This window comes from Chlorocebus sabaeus, chromosome 17 (genome assembly GCF_047675955.1).
Source record: "Chlorocebus sabaeus isolate Y175 chromosome 17, mChlSab1.0.hap1, whole genome shotgun sequence".
Classification (NCBI taxonomy): domain Eukaryota; kingdom Metazoa; phylum Chordata; class Mammalia; order Primates; family Cercopithecidae; genus Chlorocebus; species Chlorocebus sabaeus.
In genome coordinates this window covers 57,196,415-57,221,680 of record NC_132920.1, presented here as the reverse complement: position 1 = coordinate 57,221,680, position 25,266 = coordinate 57,196,415, and the positions used below count along the sequence as shown (strand labels likewise).

General features: G+C 35.9%; 1 protein-coding gene across 1 annotated transcript in view; it reads right to left on the bottom strand.

The window, feature by feature from the left end:
* The window catches only part of MLIP (muscular LMNA interacting protein), a 137,033-nt gene that overhangs the window by 7,905 nt on the left and 103,862 nt on the right, over nt 1-25,266 (bottom strand). Inside the window, exon 12 of the mRNA XM_073006184.1 lies at nt 7,680-7,883. Coding sequence (XP_072862285.1) covers nt 7,680-7,883 — 204 coding nt within the window. The remainder of the gene's footprint in view (nt 1-7,679; nt 7,884-25,266) is intronic.

Here is a 25,266-nt window from a genome sequence, read left to right as displayed (position 1 = left end):
ACTGGCAGGGTAGAGACTCAAGGGAGAAAGCAATAAGTGATAACTTCCTATCTACATGGCTTGTAGCTATGCTAAATAAAAGGGAGAAAATGTAGTTGGAATAAGAAAAGAGAACAAAGTGCATAAAACTGAGTAATTAAGTGGGAATATTGAAAGTAGGCCAGAAAAATTGGAATTTTAGGGTGACTTATAAAGAGAGGTATACCTTTGACATCATGAGAGTAGAAGATAGAAGAAATGAGAAGGGGTGAATGGAGGAAAGAAGAAAAGTCATGGACAGTGATAAGCTTTCTACTTAGATACTTTATGTGTGTGTTAGTTTTCTCACCTCAGGGCCAGGTAAGTAAGCTGAGACACATGTGGCCACGTATTTATGGTGCATAGGAAGAATATTATTTTTCTAAATGAGTTGAATTTTTAAAAATAGAAAATAGACTCCAGTAGGCCTTAATCTAGACATAAACAGGTGTGTTGTACATGGTACTTTGCTACCTCCAAAGATAAAAAATAATTTAAATGCATTGTAAAATGGGGGAAAAATGGAGAAAATGACTATAGTAGATTAGATACAATTTTAAAATAGTAACCCCCACACACAGATACATCTTTCCTCTGTATCCTTTCTTGTTTCAGCAATATACATAGTCCAAAGCATAATATATCAAAAATAAAGAAAATATCCTGAAGACTTTTATTTTGTTTTTGTTTGTTTTTTGTGACAGGGTCTCACTTTGTTGCACAGTCCAGAATGTGGCAGCACAATCATGGCTCAGTGCAGCTTCGACTTCCTGGGCTCAAACAATCCTCCCACCTCAGCCTCCTGAGTAGCTGGGACCACAGGGGCATGAAACCATGCCCAGCTATTTTTTTTTTTTTTTTTTTTTTTTTTTTTTTTTTTTGTAGAGACAGAGTCTCCCTATGTTGTCCAGGCTGGTCTCTGGCTCCTGGGCTCAAGCAATCCTCCCACCTTGGCTTCTCAGTGTTGTTATTACAGGCATGAGTCACCACTCCCAGCCCCTTAAGCTTTAACAGCCAAAGTTTTGATCTGCAGGAGACTGGACTTCAAAATTAGACCATAAACATAAAATTTCGTGAATATATATATATATATACATGTTTATACACATACATATAACATAAGTCATTGAGCCACATATATCCTCTCAGTCCTTAACATTTAAGCAGCAACCATCCTCTGAACTTCAAACTACCTGCTTCTACTTTTCTTTGCCTCAGGGCTCTTTCTGGGATTGATGCTGCCCCAACCCCTCTCCTCAACTAATGACTGCCAGAATTTCCCTCCTCCCCTCCTCAGAGAGCAGGGCTCTGAGCTGTGTGTCCCTACAGCAGCTCCCAGAGTTCCCCAGTGATGTAAAGCTCCAGTTCCCCACAGTGGTCACCTGCTTGCTCACACCACCTCTATTAGATGCCTCTCCTCCTTGTCTCAGTCCCCACTCCCCTAACAGGTATTTCCTGGAACCCCCTCCCAAAATAACTACTCGTAAGTGACAGTCTTCTCAGAGAAAACCAAACAAAGGTGCAATCACCCTCATTATTGATTATTCACAGTAGTTATGTCCTTAAAGCCTCCATGAGCATGGAATTTGTGAATACTAAACCATTTCTCCTGGGGAAAACCTGGATTAGGTTATTGCAAGTCTCTAGTTACATTTTCATCAACCAATCAATAAATAACCTGTTTTATGGGTGTTGCTGTTTAAAGACACATATTTAATATATTATTAATTCATTAACACCAAACTCATGGCCAACAGCACTATAACTCAAGCCTAGGAGTAGCTTACCTAACATACTTATTTTCTCTTTAAGACACATCACAACCTTCTTGAGTGTAGGAACATTAGAAAGCCCTTCAACACTGTGCTTAGGGGCCATTTTAAACAGAAAAATTACCAACCAAACATACAGAGATGCAAACAAAAACATGATACCAGAGAGAACGCAAAAAGGACAATTTTTTTTTTTTTTTTTTTTTTTTTTTTGAGACGGAGTTTCACTCATATTGCCCAGGCTGGAGTGTAATGGCGTGATCTCGGCTCACTGCAACCTCCACCTCCCGGGTTCAAGCAATTCTCCTGCCTCAGCCTCCTGAGTAGCTGGGATTACAGGTGTGCGCCACCACACCCGGCTAATTTTTTGCATTTTTAGTAGAGACGTGTTCTCACCATGTTGGTCAGGCTGGTCTCCAACTCCTGACTTCAGGTGATCCATCCGCCTTGGCCTCCCAAAGTGCTGGGATTACAGGCGTGAGACACTGCACCGGCTTTTAAAAAGGACGATTAAAGTTTACGGCATGACAACAAAAAAGCAGAGCATTGCCTTGTTCAACCTGAGTTGGGAGCATAGAAGATTCTAATTTCTCCCTGTTCTGTGAATTTCCACAAATGACTAGAAGAGCAAACACAATGAGTGCTGATTTGGGGTTACAAATAAATTTTAGTGAGTAGATGAACTCCCAAATGTGGACTGTTTTGGAGTTCCCTATGGCAAAGAGGACATGAACAGGAGAACAGAGAAAGATATGTAGGGCATCCAAGAGAATGGTTCTGAGATAGCTTCACAAAGTTCACCCTGCTCCCAGCAAGCAGGTAATAATGTTCTCCCATGTCAGCTGTAGGGGCAGAGAAGTAGCTGACCTACAGTTGTTAAGGACATACCTTGCTAGTGAAGTAAAAAGGATGTAACCATGTATTATATGACTCGCGGTTGTATAACAGAAAGGAATGAGAACACCTCAGAAGGTCGGATGCCCCCTGCCTCCACAACCCCACCCTACCTATGCTCCCAACGCACTCCATCAGATCTGTGGAAACCGGATATAGCCTTCAATAAAAGAAATATCCTCAACTGAGTGACGTTATTCTAAATGAACTAGTAAATCCATAAGTTGATTCAGATTTAGTCTTTACTTGACATAGAAATAATCATAATAATTCAAGCATCTGGGGCTCCTGGTGAAAAAGTTAGGTAATTGTACAAATTGTTCATCATTAATAGATATTGAATACCTTGCCTATAAGGTGGGAAATAGCATATTATGTCACACTCTAGATAGACATAAAAACAAGCACAACAAATAAATACAAGATGACCTATAACATGCAGGAGATGCCTTGGCACAGGAAAAGAGTATAGAAATTGAAGGGAGAAAACAAATCACTTTGAGTACTGATGCACGGAGAAATGTCACAGAAGAGGAGGGATAATTTAATGCGGACTTAAAGTACAAGAATGGTTTGTATAAAAAAGGAGAACGTAGAAGAGTATTTTATATGGGAAAATGCATGAACAAGTAGAACAGTAAGGAATTTCCAAGGCATGCCTAGAGGAAAATAAGATTATCGGTTAAGTAAAGTAAAATAATAATAATAAAGACTAGTGTGAAAAAAAATAAGAATGCATTCAACCTGGTGAATGACTCAATATTAGGACAAAACAGAAAAAGCAAAAAGCATAACAGATGAATCAAGTTTTGAGTTTGGGGACTGAGAATTGTGGTTTTAATAACAGAAGTAGAAGAGCCAGTGCAAAACTAGTTTGAGACAAAATGAATGATGAGTTTGAGGTGACAACATGACATCCTAGGGGAAATGATAAGCAAGCAGCTAAAGATATGAAACTGAATCTCAGTGGAGAAGCAGAACAGGAAGTGTGGATTTAAGACTTATCAGTACTAAGATAATCACTAAGACCTGCGAATGGGTAAATAGCTGAAGTGAGGCAATTAGAAAGAAGAGGTAGAGGAGCAAGAAGTGTCCACAAAGAAATCAAAGAAGGAGCAGTCAGAAAGTTAGAATGTGCGTATTAACCCAAGAGCAGAGTGAGGAGAGAAATGCAAGAGGAAATGATCAACTGTGTCAGGAAATTCAGCTGAATTTGCTGACAACCAGTTTACCCTTGACAGCAATTTCAGTAGACTGGTAGAGGTGAAAGTCAGAATGCTTTCAAGAATGGGCTAAAGAATGAGTTTATAGAAAGGGGATGGAGATAGTGGCTATTGACCACTTTGAGAGAAAGAACATTTTGAAACTGATAGATTTGCAGCATCATCAAGGAAAAGGATGAAGTCCTCCTTTTGTATTGTTTTATTTTGTTTTTTAGGCTTCTGGATACAAAGGGGAGGAATCCAATGGAGAAGAATGGACGATTTTGGAAAGCAGTAAGAATGACAATCCCTGAAAGCTTAGTGATAATAAGACCTAATTTTTATATGTTTTTCATTATCTTCAGACACTTTTACACATATTTGTCAATTTTATTTTCATAATACTCTAATAAGGTAGATACTATTATTATTCCTATTTTTAAAACGAGTAAACGGAGGCATTCAGAAGTTAAATGACTTGCCCAATATCACCATGTAAAAAGCGTTGGGGCAAGAAATAAACTCAGACAAAGGAACTAGAGGCATCGTTTGCTTGTGTGCTGGGCTATCTCACTTTCAAGGATAAAAGAATTTTTGCAATCTATCCTTCTGTCAAGGGCTGATATCCAGAATCTACGAAGAACTTAAGCAAATTTACAAGAGAAAAAACAAACAACCCCATCAAAAAGTGAACAAAGGATATGAACAGACACTTCTCAAAAGAAGACATTTATGAAGCCCACAAACATATGAAAAAAAGTTCATCATCACTGGTCTTAAGAGAAATGCAAATCAAAACCACAATAAGATACCATCTCATGCCAGTTAGAATGGTGATCATTAAAAAGTCAGGAAACAACAGAGGCTGGAGAAGATGTGGAGAAAGAAGAACTCTTTTACACCGTTGGTGGGAGTGTAAATTAGTTCAACCATTGTGGAAGACAGTGAGTCTATTCCTCAAGAATGTAGAACCAGAAATACCATTTGATCCAGCAATCTCATTACTCAGTATACACCCAAATTATTATAAATCATTCTACTATAAAGACACATGCACACATATGTTTATTGCAGCACTATTCACAATAGCAAAGACCCAGAACCAACCCAAATGCCCATCAATGATAGACTGGATAAAGAAAATGTGGCACATATATACCATGGAATACTACACATCCATAAAAAGGAATGAGTTCATGACTTTTGCAGAGACATGGATGAAGACAGAAACCATCATTCTCAGCAAACTAACACAGAAACAGAAAACCAAACACTGCATGTTCTCACTCATAAGTGGGAGCTGAACAATGAGAACACATGGACACAGAAAGGGGATCATCACATACTGGGGCCTGTTGTGGGGTGGGGGGCTCAGAGAGGGATAGCATTAGGAGAAATATGTATAGCATTAGGAGAAATAATGTAGATGATGGGTTGATGGGTGCAGCAAACCATCGTGGCACATGTATACCTATGTAACAAACCTGCATGTTCTGCACATGTATCTAGAACTTAAAGTATAATTAAAAGCAAAAAAAAAAAAAAAAAAGAAAGTAAAAGGAATGACCCCCTTCATGAGGCTGCAAGGAAGTGAAGAAGGCAGTTGTACTGTTTTATTCCAGGATGAAAAGAAAGTACCCGAGCATCCTTATACAATATGATGTACCCAGTTATAAAGTTCCATCTTGAAAGTAAAAAAGTAAGGGATGGATTAGGATGAAGACTTAGGACATGAGGAGTTTGATGAAAATTTAGAAGAGAAGAGCGCACACTGCAGACTCAGCAGCAGAAGAATAAAACCTGTTGAACACCTATTGTACCCAGTTAAAGAGGGACTCTAAAGATTTGTAAGACAAGTTCAGCATGGTTGTCCAGAGGGAAGGATGGGAAGATTTGAGTTTGGAGATAACCCAGTAGGCAAAGCTGTAAGGTCAGACTTGGGAATGATGTTAGGGTATTAGATAAAAGTTAATTAAATAAGAGATTATGTCTTACAATTAAGGGCATTAAGTTATTTCAATTAAAAAGAAAAATTCCTGATAAATTAGTATGCTATTGACCCAGTATCTAACAAACAATATTCATAAATGTAGACATCAAATTGGTAATTCTTTAATAAGACAATACAGATTCAAGACTAAGGAACTGAACATTCCATTAAAAATGTTGTATTGCTATCTTATTATTATTACTGTCATTATTTTGGTTCTGAATGGTTCTTTATTCAGTATCAATAAACCTCACACTCAAAAAGACAAGATCTATTATGAGGATTATGTGGACTGAAAATAGTTGTCCAATTTCACACAGCTTTTGTTCTTCTCAGCCTAACTAAACAAAGGCTGAAATATGGATAAAATAGAGTCTATCCTTGCGGAACAGTTCCAGAAAACACTCTCAAAATATCAAAAGAACGAGCTATATCACGTAATTGATATCTGTAAATTAAATCATAACCTTATCATAGATGACAATTTATAAGAAAATGGTAATATTATTATCAGAATTATTAACTCAAATAACTAAATGGATTTCATGGCTGTTGGTAAATATTAAATCAGAAAGAATTTCAAATAATATGAAATAATTTTTAAAATATTATACTTTCTCTCATATACTTATTTTCTAGTCCAAGAGTGGGACACAAACAAAGGTCAGATAAATGTCATATTGAATGTTGCCCAAAAACATTTATTGGCAAAAAATTGATATTATAAAATTCGTTTAATCAAAATTGATCATGCAGTTGTCACAGAAGCTATTAAATATAAAAATCTATTTTTTCCTTATGTAATAGTATTATAGTGTTTGCTTTTAGATAACTGTTTGCATTTAGACAGAGTTTACCGACATTTTTTTCTTTAAAAATGCCTCAGGCTCCAGGGAGTATTATCCAACTACATTCTGGAAGATGATCTTGATTGATTTCTAAGTTTAGAGATGTATTTAATTGGAGATCGATATCTTGTAGAATAAATGCTTTTAAACAGGATTTTGAATTTCACAAAAAGATTTAATTAAAGTTTAACCAGTCCATTATTTTAGGAAATTTTCAGGGTCTGAGCACCTGTACTAGCCAGAATGCCCTTAACGGAAGAGCAAAGGGCACTTATAAGTAAGCCCCATATAGTTTAACTGCTTGTTCCTAGAAAACATTTATGATTGAATTCAAAAGTCAACTATAAATATTTTTTACTTGTTTTGTATCATACACAGACAGACAGACGCGCACACACACACACATATACACATTTCAGGTATGAAACACTTCATTACTTTTTACATATCCTATTACTATACACAGTGAAGCAGATAGGTACATTTTACAGTAAAATGTGAATATTATTTTGCAGATACTCACAGTAATTCTAAGTCATTTTTTGCCCATTGACTCTAATTATAAGTGCCTCCTCAACAAGGCACTGTAATTTAAGGAAGGTTTTTAGGAACACTGAACTAAGACTAGAATATAAATTAATAATGGCATTTTGTGAGGTTTTGAAAAATGTCTTGGAATTTCCACCATGGAGTTAGAACATGGAACAATGAAAAATACAAATCAGTGAATGACTTTGGAAAAATATATAAATGGTTATTATTTCCCAAGTTCAATTATTATCTGCTTATAAGGTAATATGCTTTCACACAAATATTTAATATTCTTTATACATTTAGATATTTAATATTTAAATATTTCTAACACATAAGTTTTCTCCACATTTAAGTTTTAAAAGTCAAGTGTAATGAAGGTTCACAGCACAGAATAATCCTCATTTTGGGGAGGAGTTCTCACCTTGTTGCATGCATTGTGACTGAGGAGGGTGTGAGAATTATCCTGTTCATCACTCAAGGAGAAGGACAGATGACTGAAGGGTCCTGGGGCAAGACAGTCAGCCTGTGAGAGGGTCTGTGGATGCAGCAGTGACTTAGCAGGAGGATAGAGTTTAGTCTGATATAAAGGATGGAGCGAGACAGGCTTGGAAGGGACTGTTACATCCTGGGGGGAAGAAGAAAGGCATAAGAGGATGTTAGTGTAAAAAAGTCAAGCACATTTGGAATCAGGTCTATGATAGACATAGATCAGAATCTCTTACCAGTAAGAAGAAAACCTCTCCTCATGAGGAGGTGTCCCTCATGAGACACCTGCTTTCAGCGTATAGTGTGTGTCTCTTTCAAAAATTCCTTTCATTCCCCACCTCCAGCCTCTTCAGCAGAACAAAACAAGTGCCTGCAGAATGTCTCCTGAAGCGTACCAGGTTTATTTTTGAAAGTATTAAGGGGAGATATGTGTAAGGAAGAAGAGAATCCATCCAAAGGAAATCCATCCAAAGGAACATCATCATGGAAGAGGTAGGTAGTCATGGAAATTAATTTAAAGATGCTTGTGATTTTTGTCTGGAAAAAATCAGGGAGTCACGGGGAGGGCATTGTGCAGAATATTAACACGTGAGGGCAGGGGCAGAAGTACAAGGTTTAGTTCATGACATAGTAAGTTTCGGAGTTGAGTTTGTCATGGATAAGGAATCAGGGAGAGGTGGGTCTGGAAAGAATGAATGAGGTCTTTGATTCTAGGCAATGTGTTGTTTTGGAGAGAAACTCACGGTGCAACAAAGAGAGGAGTGCAACTACAAAGAAAGGAGGTTATGAGGCCTAAACTAGAGTGACTCTTTAACATGGAAACAGGATGAATGCCTTTGAGGAAGTAGGAACTACTACATGAGGCCATAAATTATGTGAATGGAGCAAGGAAATCAAAAGAGTACGAAGTCTTGAGGCTACAAAGAAAAGTTGCAGAAAGGGCCTACATACAGGTATGTGTCTTCTACAAATCAAGCAAAACGAATCTATATCTTATTTTACCCACTCAGCACAGGCATACATTTATTATATTTAAAAGATAGCATCTAGCAAAGACATGGAATCAATCCAAATGCCTACTGATGATAGACTAGATAAAGAAAATGTGGTACATATACACCATGGAATACTCTGTGGCCATAAAAAGGAACAAGATCATGTTCTTTGCAGAGACATGGATGGAGCTGGAAGCCATTATCCTCAGTAAACTAATTCAGGATCAGTAAAACAAAACACCACATGCTCTCCCTTAGATGTGGGAGCTGAAAAATAAGAACACATGGATACATGGTGAGGGAACAACACTTGCGGGGGCTTGTCCAGGGTTGTGGGAGGAGGAAGAGTATCAGGAATAATAGCTAATGGATGCTGGACATAAGACCTAGGTGATGTGTTGACCCATGCAGCCAACCACTATGGCACACATTTACCTATGTAACAAACCTAGACATCCTGCACATGTACCCTGGAACTTCAAAGCTGAAGGAAAAATAGAAACTTAAATTTAAAATTTAAAAAGATAACATCCTCTTTATAATATTCTGTGTGTTGTTTGATTTTTTTTTATTTGACAGTTTTGGAATTGTTCTGTATCAGTACACAACAGCTATTTATTTTCTACCAAGACACATTACTGAATTATAGTACTGATTGTAATTGTCGTTCACTTGATTCTCTTAGCAGTTTTGGGTCTATCATGAAAAAAAATCAGTTCACCTAACACAGTGATAAATTTGTCTCCTCTTTGCCAGTTATTATAGTTTTCATTTCTTCCATTTGTCTAATTTCATTGGTTAATGCCTCTAACATTGAATGAAAATGAAATGAAAGCCATGTCAGTGGGTGGCTTTAATGGAACATATGCAGTAATTGTCCATTAAAGATGATTCTGACTTATAATTTTGTTTTATTTCTAAATCAGACATTTCATTGTTTTACCAAGTAATTAAATAAATTATTAATCAGTGTAAAAGTGATTAATATGACAACCGAGTAGCAAACACAAGACTAACTATGTGAGAAAAGAACAGTGTTATTATTGATAGTTGCAGATGCTTAGGAAAAGTGGTTTGAACAGTCTCTGGTTTATATTCAGGTTTCAGTTTTTTTCTTGGAGGTTGTAAAAATCAATTCTCAGGTTGTCGGGGGCAAGTCCATGGTCATCCATGGAAAGCAACGGGTTCACCAAATGCAGTTATCTGGCAGAATCAAGTTCTATCTAATCAAGAGGAAAATGTTAGCAGAGAGTGTGCTACTCTGTGTTTTGTGCTTCTAAGTTTACCTTTGCCAATCCCCAGCTCTTAGGAGTAGGTCAAACATGAATGTTTCTGTAGGATCAGGTGTTGTCCTCACTCTATCCAGGCAGCTGGGCAGCGAGGGAGAGCAGAGTCTTACCAGCACTTGGACAGGCAAAAGACAGCTAAGAACCTTGGCCAAGCTCACTTGAGTACTGTCAGTTGGAATACAACACAAAGGTGAAAGGATTCTTGGTGGTGACAGCTTCAATATGTATGTTTCAATCTGTGCTAATTGCCTTCTATGTTTGTATACTTTATTATCCCGTGATTCTCTTTAGCATAATCCTGGGTATTTAATTTGTCTCTCTCCCATGTTCGATCTCCTGTTTCTTTTTTTCTTTTCTTTTCTTTCTTTTTGAGATGGAGTCTCGCTCTATCGCCCAGGCTGGAGTGCAGTGGCGCAATCTCGGCTCACTGCAAGCTCCGCCTCCCGGGTTCACGCCATTCTCCTGCCTCAGCCTCCCGAGTAGCTGGGACTACAGGCGCCCGCCACCACGCCCGGCTAATTTTTTGTATTTTTAGTAGAGACGGGGGTTCACCGTGTTAGTCAGGATGGTCTCTATCTCCTGACTTCGTGATCTGCCTGCCTCTGCCTCCCAAAGTGCTGGGATTACAGGCCTGAGCCACGGCGCCTGGCCTCGATCTCCTGTTTCTAATAGCCTGTGTCTTACTTTTTTTAAATTTTGTCTCATATTTACTGGACCCTAAAGGAGCTTCCTGGGAAAATGGAGTATTGGAAGCCAATTTCCAATAACTTGCATGTTGAAAACTGACTTTCTTCTACTCTTACATTTGGTTGTTTGAATATGAAATTCCAGGTTGGAAAATAATTTCTTTCAGAATTTTGAAAGCATTATTATACTGGATTATTGTATTGTCCAGCGTGGTTTCGAAACCCAGCCATTTTGATTTCCGATTATTTGTAAATGACACTTTTTGTTGTCCTCTCCCTCTGGAAGCACACAGGATTTCTTTTTGTCCTCAGTAATCCAAAAATTCCCCAGTATGCGCTTTGCCATGGGTATATTTTCATCTACTTTTGTAGGAACTTGATGCCCTTTTTCTGTAACATTTTGGAAAATTTTCATGAATTATTTTATCATTTCCTTCTCCTTTTCTTCTCTCTTCTCTTTCTGGATGTTGGACTTTTTAAGATAGTCCAATTCTCATCTCTTTTTCTTTTGCTCATCAGCTTGAGAGGTTTAGTTAATTTGTCCTCTGTATTAGTTTGTTCTCATACTGCTATAAAGAACTATCTGATACTCAGTAATTTATAAAGGAAAGAGGTTAAATTGACTACAGTTCCACATGCTGTACAAGAAGCATGGGTGGGAGGTCTCAGGAAACTTATAATTATGGCCGAAGAGGAAGCAAGCACATCTTACTATGGCGGAGCAGAAGAGAGAGTGAAAGGGAAGTGCTGCACATATTAAACAACGTGATTTCATGAGAACTGTTTCACTGTCATGACAACAGCAAGAGGGAAATCTGCCCCCATGATCCAATCACCTCCCACCAAGTCCCTCCCCCAACACGGGAGATTACAATTCAACAAGAGATTTGGGTGGGCACACAGGGCCAAACCATATCATCCTCCAACTAAGGTGACCCAGGATAGAGAGGTTTCCCAGGAGTGGGACTTTTAGTGCTAAGACAAACTGTGGTGAGTTAGTCACCCCACCTCCAACTTTTATACTGCATTCTTTGTTTCTGCAATGTTGTGCTTAATTTCCAAGAGGTCCTTTTATTTTCCAAGTATTCTTTTTTTTTCTTTTTTTTAGTATTGTGTTTTGATTTTATAGAGGCACTATCTTATCTATCTGTAAAAATATTGATGTTCTTGAGTTTTTTTCCTCTCTAAATAGTGTTTCCTGTGTTTTTTGTTTGTTTATTTCTTGTTTGGTCATTTTTTTGGGTTTGGTTTTCTGTTCTTATTTCATATTGGAAGTCTTCCTCAGGTATCTGGATATCTTTAATTATCTGCTAATATTTTAGAGTCAGGAATTAAGAGCACTTTGGAAATTCTGAGCACATGGATCAGGCTATTTGAGTTTCACTGTACAGTGTAACCCAATCTCAATAACTTGAGAGCTTTCCTCTTTGTATTGGTCAGATTCCTCAAAAAAGACATTTTCAATCTCCTGGCTAGAAGGCAAAGGCCTGCCTACAAGTGTTCTGATATGTGAATGGAAGAGATAGTGCATGTCAGCATTAATCCCTCATAGCATCACTTAGTCTCCTGCTTTCAGAAGAGCTCCACTGCTCTCCACTATGCCGGGAGGCCCCAAGCCAGAAATCCTGTTTTCTTCTCTCTAGTCGTGAGAATTATTCTCTTAAAATGGGAGTTAATCAGTCATGAAGAAACATGAATTTGGGGATAGCTACTTCTTAAATAGCTTTTACCTTATCTTCCTTTTTTCAGCTAACATTTCTTTACTTTCCCTTCAGAGGTATCAAGCACCTCCAAATCCTAAGCCTTTTGAGAACTCTAAGATAGAAATGGAATCAGTACTTGGCTTTCTCCCTGGCCAGCCTAGGATTTCACTTTCTTGGGTTGCTATGTCAGTTTTTCCTCATCAGGATATTTTTCTGCCTTTAAAATTCTATTGCTGTGTCTCCTCTTCTTACTTCCTATACTTGTAGATTATATCTTTACAATACATCTTTACCATAATTTAAAGGAAATATTGGAAGGAGCATATTTAGAGGCATTGTTCAATCCACCATCCCTTACTGAAAGTCCTTAAGAGTTCTGTTTTGTTCATTTAATAAAGATGGCACTTAAAGTCTAAGGAGACAACTATGTTATTTTCCACTTGCATTAAATCCTACTTGGTAAGCACACAGCATTCTTTAATGTTCCACTGAGTTCTGTTTCCTACTAAATTGAGATATCTGCATTGATATTTATAACTGAGTTTAGGCTGAAGTTTCCTTTACATGCAACTTCTGTTGGGTTTCATAACAATGTTGCACTTGCTACATAAAATGATATAGAAGATATCCTTGCATTACTATAGTCTACAACTCTCTGCTATTAGAGTTGTAGTCATGGACTGCATAATGACATTTCAGCCAACAACAAACTGCATATATAATGGTGGTCCCATGAGATTATACCACATCTGAACATATAATCTTTTCTATGTTCAGATATGCTTAGATACACAGATACTTACCATTGTGTGACAGTTGCCTACGATATTCAGTACAGTACTGTGCTGTACAGGTTTGTAGCCTAGAAGCAATAGGCTATACTATACCCTATAGCCTAGGTGTGTAATAGGCTATACCATCTAGGGTTGTGTAAGGCAAAATCTATGATGTTTGCACAAAACAGAATTCCCCTAACTAGTACAGCCACTGTGGAAAACAGCGTAGAGATTCCTTAAAGAACTAAAAGTAGAACTACCCTTTGATCCAGCAATCTCACTACTGGGTATCTACCCAGAGGAAAAAGTCATTATTCGAAAAACATACTTGCACACACATGTTTATAGCAGCACAATTCACAATTGCAAAATCGTAGAACCAACCCAAATGCCCATCAATCAATGACTGGATAAAGAAACTGTGGTATGTATACACTGTAGACAATGGAATACTACTCAGCCATAAAAAGGAGTGAATTAACAGCATTTGCAGTGACCTGGATGAGATTGGAGACTATTATTCTAAGTGAAGTAACTCAGGAATGGAAAACCAAACATCGTATGTTCTCACTGATATGTGGGACCTAAGCTATGAGGACGCAAAGGCATAAGAATGATACAATGGACTTTGGGGACTTGGGGGGAAGAGTGTAAGGGGGTCAAGGGATAAAAGACAACATATATGGTGCAGTATATACTGCTCGGGTGATGGGAGCACCAGGGTCTCACAAATCACCACTAAAGAACTTATTCATGTAACCAAATACCACCCACACCCCAATAACTTATGAAAAAAAAAATAATAATAATAAAAGAATTCCCCTAAGGATGGATTTCTCAGAATGTATTTCCATTGTTAAGCAACACATAACTGAATTTGTTCCTTAAAAGATTTTTAGAATTTCCCTGTGAATCTATTTGTGACCTGGAACTTTTTGAGGGTAACTTCATTTTTTTTTTTTTTTTTTCAGTTTTTCTTTTGGTAATTGGTTTACTGGAATTTTATTTTTATATTTTTCTAGGTATTTTTGCTATAAAGTATTTATTTCCTGTGGATTTCCTAATTCACTTGCATAAGTGTGAGAGAAGCAGTGTCATATTTTGTGTCCTCTATATTCTTAGTTATTTTCATGTCTATTTCTCATTTTCTATTTTATATGTTCTCCCTTTTTATTGATCTGTTTAGCTAACAGTTTGCTATTTTACACTTTTTTCAATGAATACATTTTATTATATTTAGGAGTTTTACAACTGTTCTGCTTTCTAGCTATTTATCTTTTTCTAATCCTATAAACTCCTTTTCATTTATTTTCTTTTGCAAAGAATAATGATTTTCTCCTTAAATAATGTTTCCTCTAAATATTTGTTTTATTTTTGTTTTTAAATTTTCCAAATTGAATGCTTACTTGGTTGGCCTTTATTAATCTTCTTATTTATTTAGCATTTTTACATTATGCAATTTCCTTTCAAGGACTGTTTTAACTATATCTTATACGTTCTAATAGACAATAATTTGAAAAACAATGATTGCATTAGCTTACTTTTCCAGAAAGAAACTTTATTTTCTATTTTTTCAAGTTAGATCTTCTTTTTATTATTTTAAAAGGCTTAGTTTTAATATAATTACAAAGTAATATAAGCTTATTATAGAAAGATCAGAAGACATATGCAAGCCAAAAAGACAATATTAAAAATACTCTCAATCTGTGAATCCAAAGAAATTTTTCAAAGACCCTTTTTTGAGGTGATCACATTTTGTGACTTCAAAGTATATTACAAAACCACAGTAATCAAAACAGTATGGCACTGTCATAGAAGTAGACTACAGACCAAGAGAACAAAAATAAATCTACCCATTATGGTTGGACAACTAATCTTTGACAAGGTGAAAGGATAGTCTCCTTAATAAATGGTGTGATGAAAACTGTATGTCCTCATGCAGAAGAATGAAAATGGATCCTTATTTCACACAATATACAAAAATCAACTCAAAATGGATTAAACACATAAACATAAGACCCAAAACTGTATAACTACTAGAAGCAAACAAGAAAAAAAGCTTCTGCTTGAGATAGTTGTGGGTAATGTTTTTGCTTGTTTGTCCATTTTTTGATTTGACAGCAAAAGCACAGACACCAAAAGCAAAAATAGGTAAGTGGGATTGCAACAAACTTAAAAAAAATCTCTGTATAGCAAAGGGAACATTCAATAGTGTGAAAAGGCAACCTACAGAATATAGGAAGAAAATATTTGCAAACTATATATAAGACACTAACATGCAAAATACATATATTAAAAAATAACCTCATACAACTCAATACCAAAAAAGCACAAATAACTCAATTAAAAAATGGGCAAAGGACCCGAATAGATACTTTTCAAAAGAAGATATGGCAATGAGCATATGAAAAGACCAACAGGTATATGAAAGGGCACTCAACACCACTAATCATCAGGGAAATGCAAATCAAAACCACAATGAGATATCATACCACACCTGTTGGAATGAGTATTAGCAATAGGAATGAGTGTTGGCCAGAATGTGGAAAAAAGAGAACACTTGTACACTGCTGGTGGGAATGTTAATTGGTAAGTCAGTAAGGAAAACAGTATGAAGGTTCCCCCCAAAATTTAAAATATGGCTACCATAAAAATCCAGCAATCCCACGTCTGGGTATATCACCAAAGGAAATTAAATCAGTATCACGAGTTATCTGTACTTTCATATACACTGCAGAACTATACCCAAGAAATGGGAATAACCTAGATGTGTATTGATAGGTAAGTGGATAAAGGAAATGTGGTATAATACATAAATACATATAATGGAATATTAATCATCCTTAAACAACAAAGAAATCCTGCCATTAGTGACAATATCAATTAACCTGGGAGACATTATGCTAAGTGAAGTAAACCAGACATGGAAAGACAAATAGAGCATTACCTTATGTGTGAAATCCAAAATAGTCAAACTCATAGAAGGCAGAGAGTAGAATAGTGATTACCAGGGGCAGAGGGGAGGGGAAAATGGGTCAGTGTTAGTCAAAAGGTACAAAGTTTCAGCTACCAAAGATGAATAACTTCTGGTGATCTAATGAATGGCAATATTAATATAACTAACAATAGTGTACTGTATATTTGATTGCTAAGAGGGCGGATGCTAAATATTCTTACCGCAACAATAATAGTATAATAATGGTAATTGCATGAGGTGATAAATATACTACCTTGATTGTGGTGATCACTTCACAATATATACATGTATCAAAACATCAAGTTTTTATCTAAAATATATACAATTTTTAGTTGTCAATTACACCTCAATAAAGCAAGAGAAAAAAGAAGCAAAACACAGAAATTTTATTCTGAATTTCTTCTTTCATCAACGTTTCATGAAAAAGCAAATTTTCCACTTACAAATGTCAGAAACTTTTTATGTTTTCAACTTTGTTATTAATTTATAAATTTTTTGTGATCAGATAAATTTGTGTATATTATTTCCATCTTGGCAATTAATAGGCTTTCTTTTTTAGGTTAATGTATAGTCAGTTTTCGTGAGAGTTCCACAGATATTAAAGAGAGTAACATTTTGCTTTGTTTGCAGGATAGAATCTGAATATATGTAAATTAGATTTACTCAGGATGATCTACTTTTACCTATTTTTTATTTAAACTATGATAAACTGAAAAATTGTTAACAAAATATTTTACCAGTAATATATTTTCACTTTTTTCAAATCTTATCTCCTGCTTTTGTCTTATGAAGGTTGATGTTATATTTTGACTTTTTCATATCCTAATGACTGTATTTTCCTTGTAAATGTCATCTTTTAGCATTATAAGGTCTTGCTTATAACGTGTCTTGCTTAAGGAACTTTTAGCCTGAATTCAACCTACCCATTTTGCAGATTATGCTCTCTCCTTTTTTTTTTTTTTTTTTTTTTTTTTTTTAAATATGTGGTAGGTACCTGGGATACTCTGTCATTTTTCAACTGTTCACTACACTTTGTTTTAAAAGTCTCAAGTTAAATATTAATATTGTTTGTTATTCAATTTGGAGGGTTTTTTTTTTCCTTTTGTATTTTATTTATTTCCATAGCAAATGAATTTCCTGGATGAGACGTTTTTCCAGCAGGTTCGTACAGGGAAGGGACCATTACCTGGGATTATCTTTGTGCCCAGAATTTGGGGTGTAAGTTGGTTTAGCCTTTACTTCTAAAATAATGAAGACTATCATCAGCTATATAGTACTTTCCATGGCAACTTGTCTATGCCTAGGCTTCCACAGAAAGATAGAACATTAAACCAGGAACCTTACTTGTATTTTTCAAAAATGAATATTCTTAATGCATCTTGAAGTTTGTTACTTTTTAAAATAATTTGAGGTAACTTGAGAATCTCTGAATGATCCCAAAGATTTTCATAGTCCTTCTCATAAAGACAGTTTTATTATTGTAAAGAGTCCTCTACATGTGTATGTGTTTGTGTGTGTATATCTCCTTTGTCATTATAGGTTACCTATAAATGTTGATATAACTGCAACCTCATAGTACAATCATTAATGTAGCCCATTGCTATTATACCTCCAGAATTTTCTCATAAAACAGTGCTTTTACTAAAGAAGTCACTTACTTTAGAGAACAAATTTTTTTATTATTTATTTTTCCCTTAAGAATCCAAAATGTCACTTTCTGTATATTTCATGTATTTCAAATGACGCTTTCTGTATATTTCATATTTAGAAAACAAATGTTATAAATGAGACTATTTTAAAATCTATACTTTGATCCAACTGCATAATAAAACTCCCTCATTGGGAGTAATTGGCTCATTACTCACTTTTTTCAAATCTTCACAGGTGTTTTCTATGCATTTTCTAATGGCATTTAATTACAAAATTATAAATTTCAGTTCATCATTCTATTGTTATTATTCTGGAATAAATACTTCAACAGGAAGAACACATGTATCCCCAGCTGAACTGGGTTTTCCATTTCTTCCCTATTTAGATTCTTCAAAAGAGAATTTTATCATTTACTTCAGTAAAACTTCACACATTATAATATTGAGTACCTTGTGTCTTTAAACAGTACTGAAAATCGCACAGCTGCATGGCCTTGGATGCCGGTTTTGTTAATGTCTTATCAACTATGATGCCATAATGCAATTATTAGTTAAAACTCAAGGCAAAAATATAAACTTAAGGATAGGTGTATTCATAATAAAAGCAGATATAAAAATATATTTTAAAATTTTTTAATCATTTCAAAAAATAACCTACTTTTTATCAAATTCAAGTAGATTTTCAGGGTTTAAAATTGATATGTATGGCTGATGACCAGCTTATGCTAGACATAGATATGGTGTCACCTCTGCTATTTCTTGTTGCTTATGCTTATATCAGCAGTGGTATAGTCAATCTAGATTATTTTGCATATTTTGCAGAAGGATTTTTTTTAATAAACTCATTTGCTCATTTTAAGATGACTATTTTCATTAAAAATAGTTAAAAATGATAAATCGTATGTCTAGCTAACTGGGCACATATAGTGTGATAAGATACAACAGGCTTAAATAATGGCCAACTGAGGGCTCACTGTCCCATCACCCCAAGTTAGAAAGGCCTGACACTTTTGCAGGGAATCTCATTTAGAATATATATGGGTTGTAACGACCTAGCACTTAGACCTACAAAGGAGACCCGTGTAAACCCATATAAATCAGTAAAGCTTAGAATCTTTCTTGTTATTTTATGTTAGAAGTTGGCAAATGTTTTCCTGTAAAGTTCCCATTAGTAAATACTGCAGCCTTTGCAAACCATAAATCTGTCACAATTACTCAATCCTAACATAGTAACATGAAAGCAGCCTTAAACAATAGATACATACAGTCATGCCCTGTATAATGATGTTTTGGTCAGCAGACCATACGTGTATTAGTGGTCCCATAAGATTAACATGGAGCTGAAAAATTCCTATTGTGGAGTGATTGACCCTGCCTAGGCTAATGTGTGTACTTGTGTTTGAGGAGGAAAAAAAAAAAAAAAAGTTTAAAATGTAAAAAAAAAAAAAAAAAAAAAAATTCCGGAAAATTTTACAATAGAGAAAAGGCTTATAGTTTAAGGATATAAATAAAAAATATTTTTGTACAACTGCTCAATGTGTTTGTATTTTAAGTTGTGTTATTACAAGAGTCAAAAAGTTTAAAAAATTCAAATTTATTAAGTAAAAAATTACAGTAAGCTGAGGTTATTATTAAAAAAAAAAAAAAAAAGTGGCCAGGCATGGTGGCTCACACCTGTGATTCCAGCACTTTGGGATGCTGAGGTGGGCAGATCACCTGAGGTCAGGAGTTCAATGCCAGCCTTGTCAACACAGTAAAATCCCATCTCTACCAAAAATACAAAAAATTATGTATGATGGCGTGCACCTGTAGTCCCAGCTACCCGGAGGCTGACACAGGAGAATTGCTTGAATCCAGAAGACGAAGGTTACAGTGAGCCGAGATCGCATCACTGCCCTCCAGCCTGGGCAACAGAGCAAGACTCCATCTCAAAAAAACATATAATTAATAAATTTAGCGTAATCTAAGTGTTCCTAAAATCTACAATAATGTACAAGCAATGTCTGAGGCCTTCACATATACTCACCACTCACTGATTAACCCAGAGCAACCTCCATTCATGGTAAGTGCACTATACGGGTGTTCCTTCTTTTATCTTTTATATTATATTTTCACAGTACCCTGTCTATGATCAGATATGTTTAGATACACAAATACTTACCCTTGTGTTACAATTGCTTACAGTATTCAATACAGTAATGTGCTGTACAGGTTTGTAGCCAAGCAATAGCCTACACCACAAAGCCTGGGTGTAGTGGGCTACACCATCTAGATTTGTGTAAGTACCTTCTGATGTTAGCACAATGACAAAATCACCAAAAGGTGCATTTCTCAAAACATATCCCCATTGTTAAGTGACACATAACTGAAATAGGCAAGGCTGTGTTTCAATAATACTTTATTTATACAAACATTGGTGAGCCAGGTTTGACCCACAGACCATAGTTTGTGACCTCTGTTTGAGATTTGTTTCAAAACACACTAACGACATCTCTATCATGTCTAACCTGTGCCCTACTTCCACCCCACTGCATTATATTGAGGTTAGTACCTAATACTTTAGAGATCACTATTCTAAATGATTCTTGAAATGAACACCACTCTATCCTGCTTTAGTATGCAATAGATGAATGTTTTAATATTCTAGTTTTTGACAGATGTACAGGGATTATAAAACAGACTTGGACATGTTTCTATCAATGAGATAGGTAACATAGTTATTTCTTTTTTTATTTATTATTATACTTTAAGTTCTAGGGTACATGTGCATAACGTGCAGGTTTGTTACATGTGTATACTTGTGCCATGTTGATGTGCTATACCCATCAACTCGTCAGCACCCATCAACTCCTCATTTACATCAGGTATAACTCCCAATGCAATCCCTCCCCCCACCCCATGATAGGCCCCGGTGTGTGATGTTCCCCTTCCCAATGGAACAGAACAGAGTCCTCAGAAATAATACCACACATCTACAGCCATCTGATCTTTGACAAACCTGAGAGAAACAAGAAATGGGGAAATGATTCCCTATTTAATAAATGGTGCTGGGAAAATTGGCTAGCCATAAGTAGAAAGCTGAAACTGGATCCTTTCCTTACTCCTTATACGAAAATTAATTCAAGATCGATTAGAGACTTAAATGTTAGACCTAATACCATAAAAACCCTAGAAGAAAACCTAGGTAGTACCATTCAGAACATAGTTATTTCTAATAAAATGCTTTAAACACTTTTCAGTCACTTGAGAATTGTCCTCTTTCAATGTAAATATACATAGAACTAATTTTTCTAAAAAAGGCCTTACTGAGGACCTGAATTTTTGAAAAAAATTAATTATTTTTGTTGTTGATACTATCATATTCTACAAAACTTCAAGAAGACAGGAACTTATGAAGCAAGTAATATCTTTGTTCATTAGAGAAAAATTAGCAGACAAATATGCAGTGAATAAATTAATTTAGCTCTGCTTAACTGACAGACACATCAGAAAATTAGTGTTATAGCCATATCTGACGCATTTGGTGCTCTAGAAAAAGCCTACTTTCTACTCAACCATCAAATCATACTGTTTAACTTCAAAAGCTGTTTCCATTGCAACATCAAACACATTTTAAGGTATTTTGAGCTCTTCTCATTAAAGCCTGCACATCTGAGATGCTTTTGTTCCATCCTGGCATTTTAGTCACTTTCTTTCCTGTGGTTTGGAAGTGAAGGGTGTAAATCCACTTTCTCTTCACTCATTCTGTCCCCTCTTCACACTGCAGTTTTCTGTCTGAGTACAAGACACCTTTGTGAACTCAGAGTACCATAGGTAAAATTACCGGAGCCTTTCACTCCATCCTGTCTTCCATCTTCCCACCTCTTTGGTAAAGCAACATTTATTTTTAAATGCAGCATTTATTTTCAGCTTTCCTTTGCTGTCTAGAACCTATAACAATTTAAAATCAGAGTCACAGCATTTTTGCTACAGTTTTAATTTAAATCAACACCTTGTTAATAAAATCATGAAAAGTAGTAATATTTTCTTAAAGAGCAACCCCTTTATCTAAAGATATATCAACACTATAGACAGCATCACAGAAACCCCATGTTACTAAGAAATAAGAGATTCTGATTATCTACATTTCACTAAGATAAAGCCAATATAAATTGGTTTTGATTATATGGCATATCTTCTTGCTTAGAAACCCAAATTTTGGAGAATCCATATGCATTTTTAAAACACATATTTAAAGCAACACATCTATTTTGAATCCTGATTTGAACCAAGAAAACTCGAACTTGTGAAGTATGAAAAATTTAGCATATGCTTAGCTATTTGAAATCCTCTATATAAAAAAGATTTTTAATAATCATAACATAATTTCAAAGATAGAATTCGGATAACTTAGGGCTTAAAGTGTATGGTTGTCTGACAGCGAGTTTCACAGAGCAGATGGCATGGATCAGCATGGAAGTATCTGATGGAGGTACACTCAAGGGAAAAGAAAGAAAGCTACTCCATAATCAATCACAGTGAGCAGCAGAGGACTACAATGCTGAGTTTTATGTTTTTCTACACATATAGTTTGATTCTGGTCTTTCATTTCCCATCTGGAGGTGTTTAGGAGAGAGCAGCAATTAAAATTGAAGAAGTCAAAAAAAAAATAAAAAATAAAAATAAAGAATAGGCTTCTACAATTTCTCATAATGGAAGAGAGAAAGAAGACAATATATTCAGTTGACCCTTTAGCAGGAAATCAACTCCTTTCTTCCAAAACTGCAGTGATTCTAAAGGAAATGATAACAAGAAACATTTAAGTGTTTAGAGCCCTTTGATAGTGAGTACTTCATTTAACCATTGCAGTATCATTGTTAACAAGTAGATATGGAAACAACCGAAGTGTCTGTTGATGGATAAATGAATAAATAAAACGTGTCAAACAATGAAATATTATTCAGCCTTAAAAAAGAAAGAAATCCTGCCATTTTCAATAACATGAATGAACTCCAAAGATGATATGCCAAGTGAAATGAGCCAGTCACAAAAGGAAAAATATTGCATGATCTCACTTTGGTGGAATCTAAAATAGTCAGAATTACAGAAGCAAAGAGTAGAATGCTGGTTGCCAGAGGTTGGAATGGACGTTTGGTTGAAATGGATGTTTTGTTGTTTTGAATCTATTATTGTCTTAATAAGGGATTTAAGTGAAAAGGAAAACTGGTGTTTAAAGGGTATAAACATTCAGTTATCAAAGGAATAAGTTCTGGAGAGCTAATGTATAGCATGGTGACTACAGTTAATATTTTACTTTTTACTTGAAAGTTGCTGAGAATAGATCTTATGTGTCCTCATCTCTTCTCCCATATACATACACAGAGTAACTAGTACATTAATAGTTACATTGATTAATTTGATTGTGGTAATCATTATACAATGTACACATACATCAAATCATCATATTTTATACCTTAAATATGTAAAATTTTTGTCAATTATACTATAATAAAGATGAAAGCACTTGGAAAAAATTTAAAGAAATTATACTTTAAAAAATCACAAATATACATTATTATGGGTTCCATTAGAAATGGTGATTAGTAGCCCCATTTTTGTAGGACAAAATCAGTTCAGTAAGGACTGCTTTTTTTCAAAAATCCAAGAGCCCATGTTCTTGCCATTGAATTCTATCATCGTCTTTTTCTCTTTTTCAGGAAGTAGGAAAGTCAAAGGCTACAGTAACTAGCCACCAGGATAGCGTTCCTCCATGATCAGAGGACCCAAGGACCAGACGTGTCACCTCTGTTGCAGTAGGAGGCCACAGAATGTGCAGCCTGAGTGTTAAGTAGACAGCTTTTAGTGAGGAAGTACACAGGGTGCAGAAAAGGTTACAAATAGGAGCAAAAAGACAGAGACCAAGGTCCAGAATATTGAGAACTTACTAGAATCTAAGTTCCATGAGGGAGGGATATTGTCTGCTTTATTTCCTGGGAAATCACCCAGGCCTGTTGCAGATCCTGGTACAAATGTTAAATGCCTGAATATTAAGTGTAGAGGAAAGGAGCTAAGTAGACAGAGAAGTAGCAGCACCATTCAGCATAAAACCACAGCACTCACTACTCAGCACTGTGGAGACCACATGCTTGTAAATGTTTTCTAGTTTTGTCTTACTCATAGTCCTGTGTTCTGTGTTCCTTCTGTCAACCCAGGCAGCTAAAGATTAATTCCATCCTCGTGTTTCTGGATTAAAATGTTAAAGCAGAATTGAAAAAAGTAAGGAAAAAGTAGAGTTTGGGTTTCAAAATAGATTTTGGAAACCCATGGCAGAGTTAATACTTTGACAAAAAAAAATTGGGTTTCAAAAGCCTAGGACCTAGGACATCAAACCTCTGGAAAAGAACATAATTAATCAGAGTACAAACGTATGAACTGTGCTGGGACTGAGAGCAGGCGGATGGAGGGAATGGAGGAAAACAAGAAGATCAGAAGCCTCGATAGCACTAGGCAAGGTCCCTGTGACCACTGTCAGCACTGAGCTGACTCCCAGGGTGGAAGTGGTGGTGGTGAAGATAATCCCTGATAAATCTGGGGAATAAGAGATTAGAGAGAATTTTTCCAGCAATTGCCAAGTAAATCTAGAATAAATGGACCAATTCACAAGTTCCCCTGTGACTAGTCTGGTGCAGAAATCATAGACTAGAAATGGCTGCTGGGTGTGTCTTGGCAGAAAGCCTTTTACAAAGGGGACGTTTACAGAAGGGACTCTGACAGATGTCATTTTGAGACATCTCAAAGAAGATTTTCAAAAACTAGGTGGATTTTAAAACTGTAAGAGATGCTCGGAGCATAAGAGCTGTTCCATTTCAGAGAATGGTAGAAAACTATACCAAGTGAATAAGTAAAAGTTCCTTGAAAATGTGTTACTTGACTGCTGCCTGCAGATTTGTGACTTACTGTAAAGAAATAGGATTATCTTTATGAAAGCACATAAAAAATAAATGGCTACGCTCTTCTTCATTCCTATGGCAGTCAGGTAGTCAAAGTACCATATCTTTGTTAGGAAAACAGAATAGACCCTGGTTTTATTATTTTGGTGTAACATTTTCAAGTGGAGATACAATGCATATAAACATCAGCTTATGACTTTATTGACTCGAAAAGCATGTAGATATCTTTGAAATAAAAAGAAACTTTCAAAATTTTGAAATTCTGAACAGATTCATACATACAAGGCATGCTGGGGTTTTTTTTGTTTTATTTTGTTTGTTTGTTTGAGATGGAGTCTCACTCCATTGCCCAGACTGTAGTGCAGTGGCAGTGGCGCCATCTCGGCTCACTGCAACCTCCGCCTCCCGGGTTCAAGCAATTTTCCTGCCTCAGCCTCCCAAGTAGCTGGGATTACAGGCACGTACCACCATGCCTGGCTAATTTTTGTATTTTTAGTAGAGACGGGGTTTCACCATGT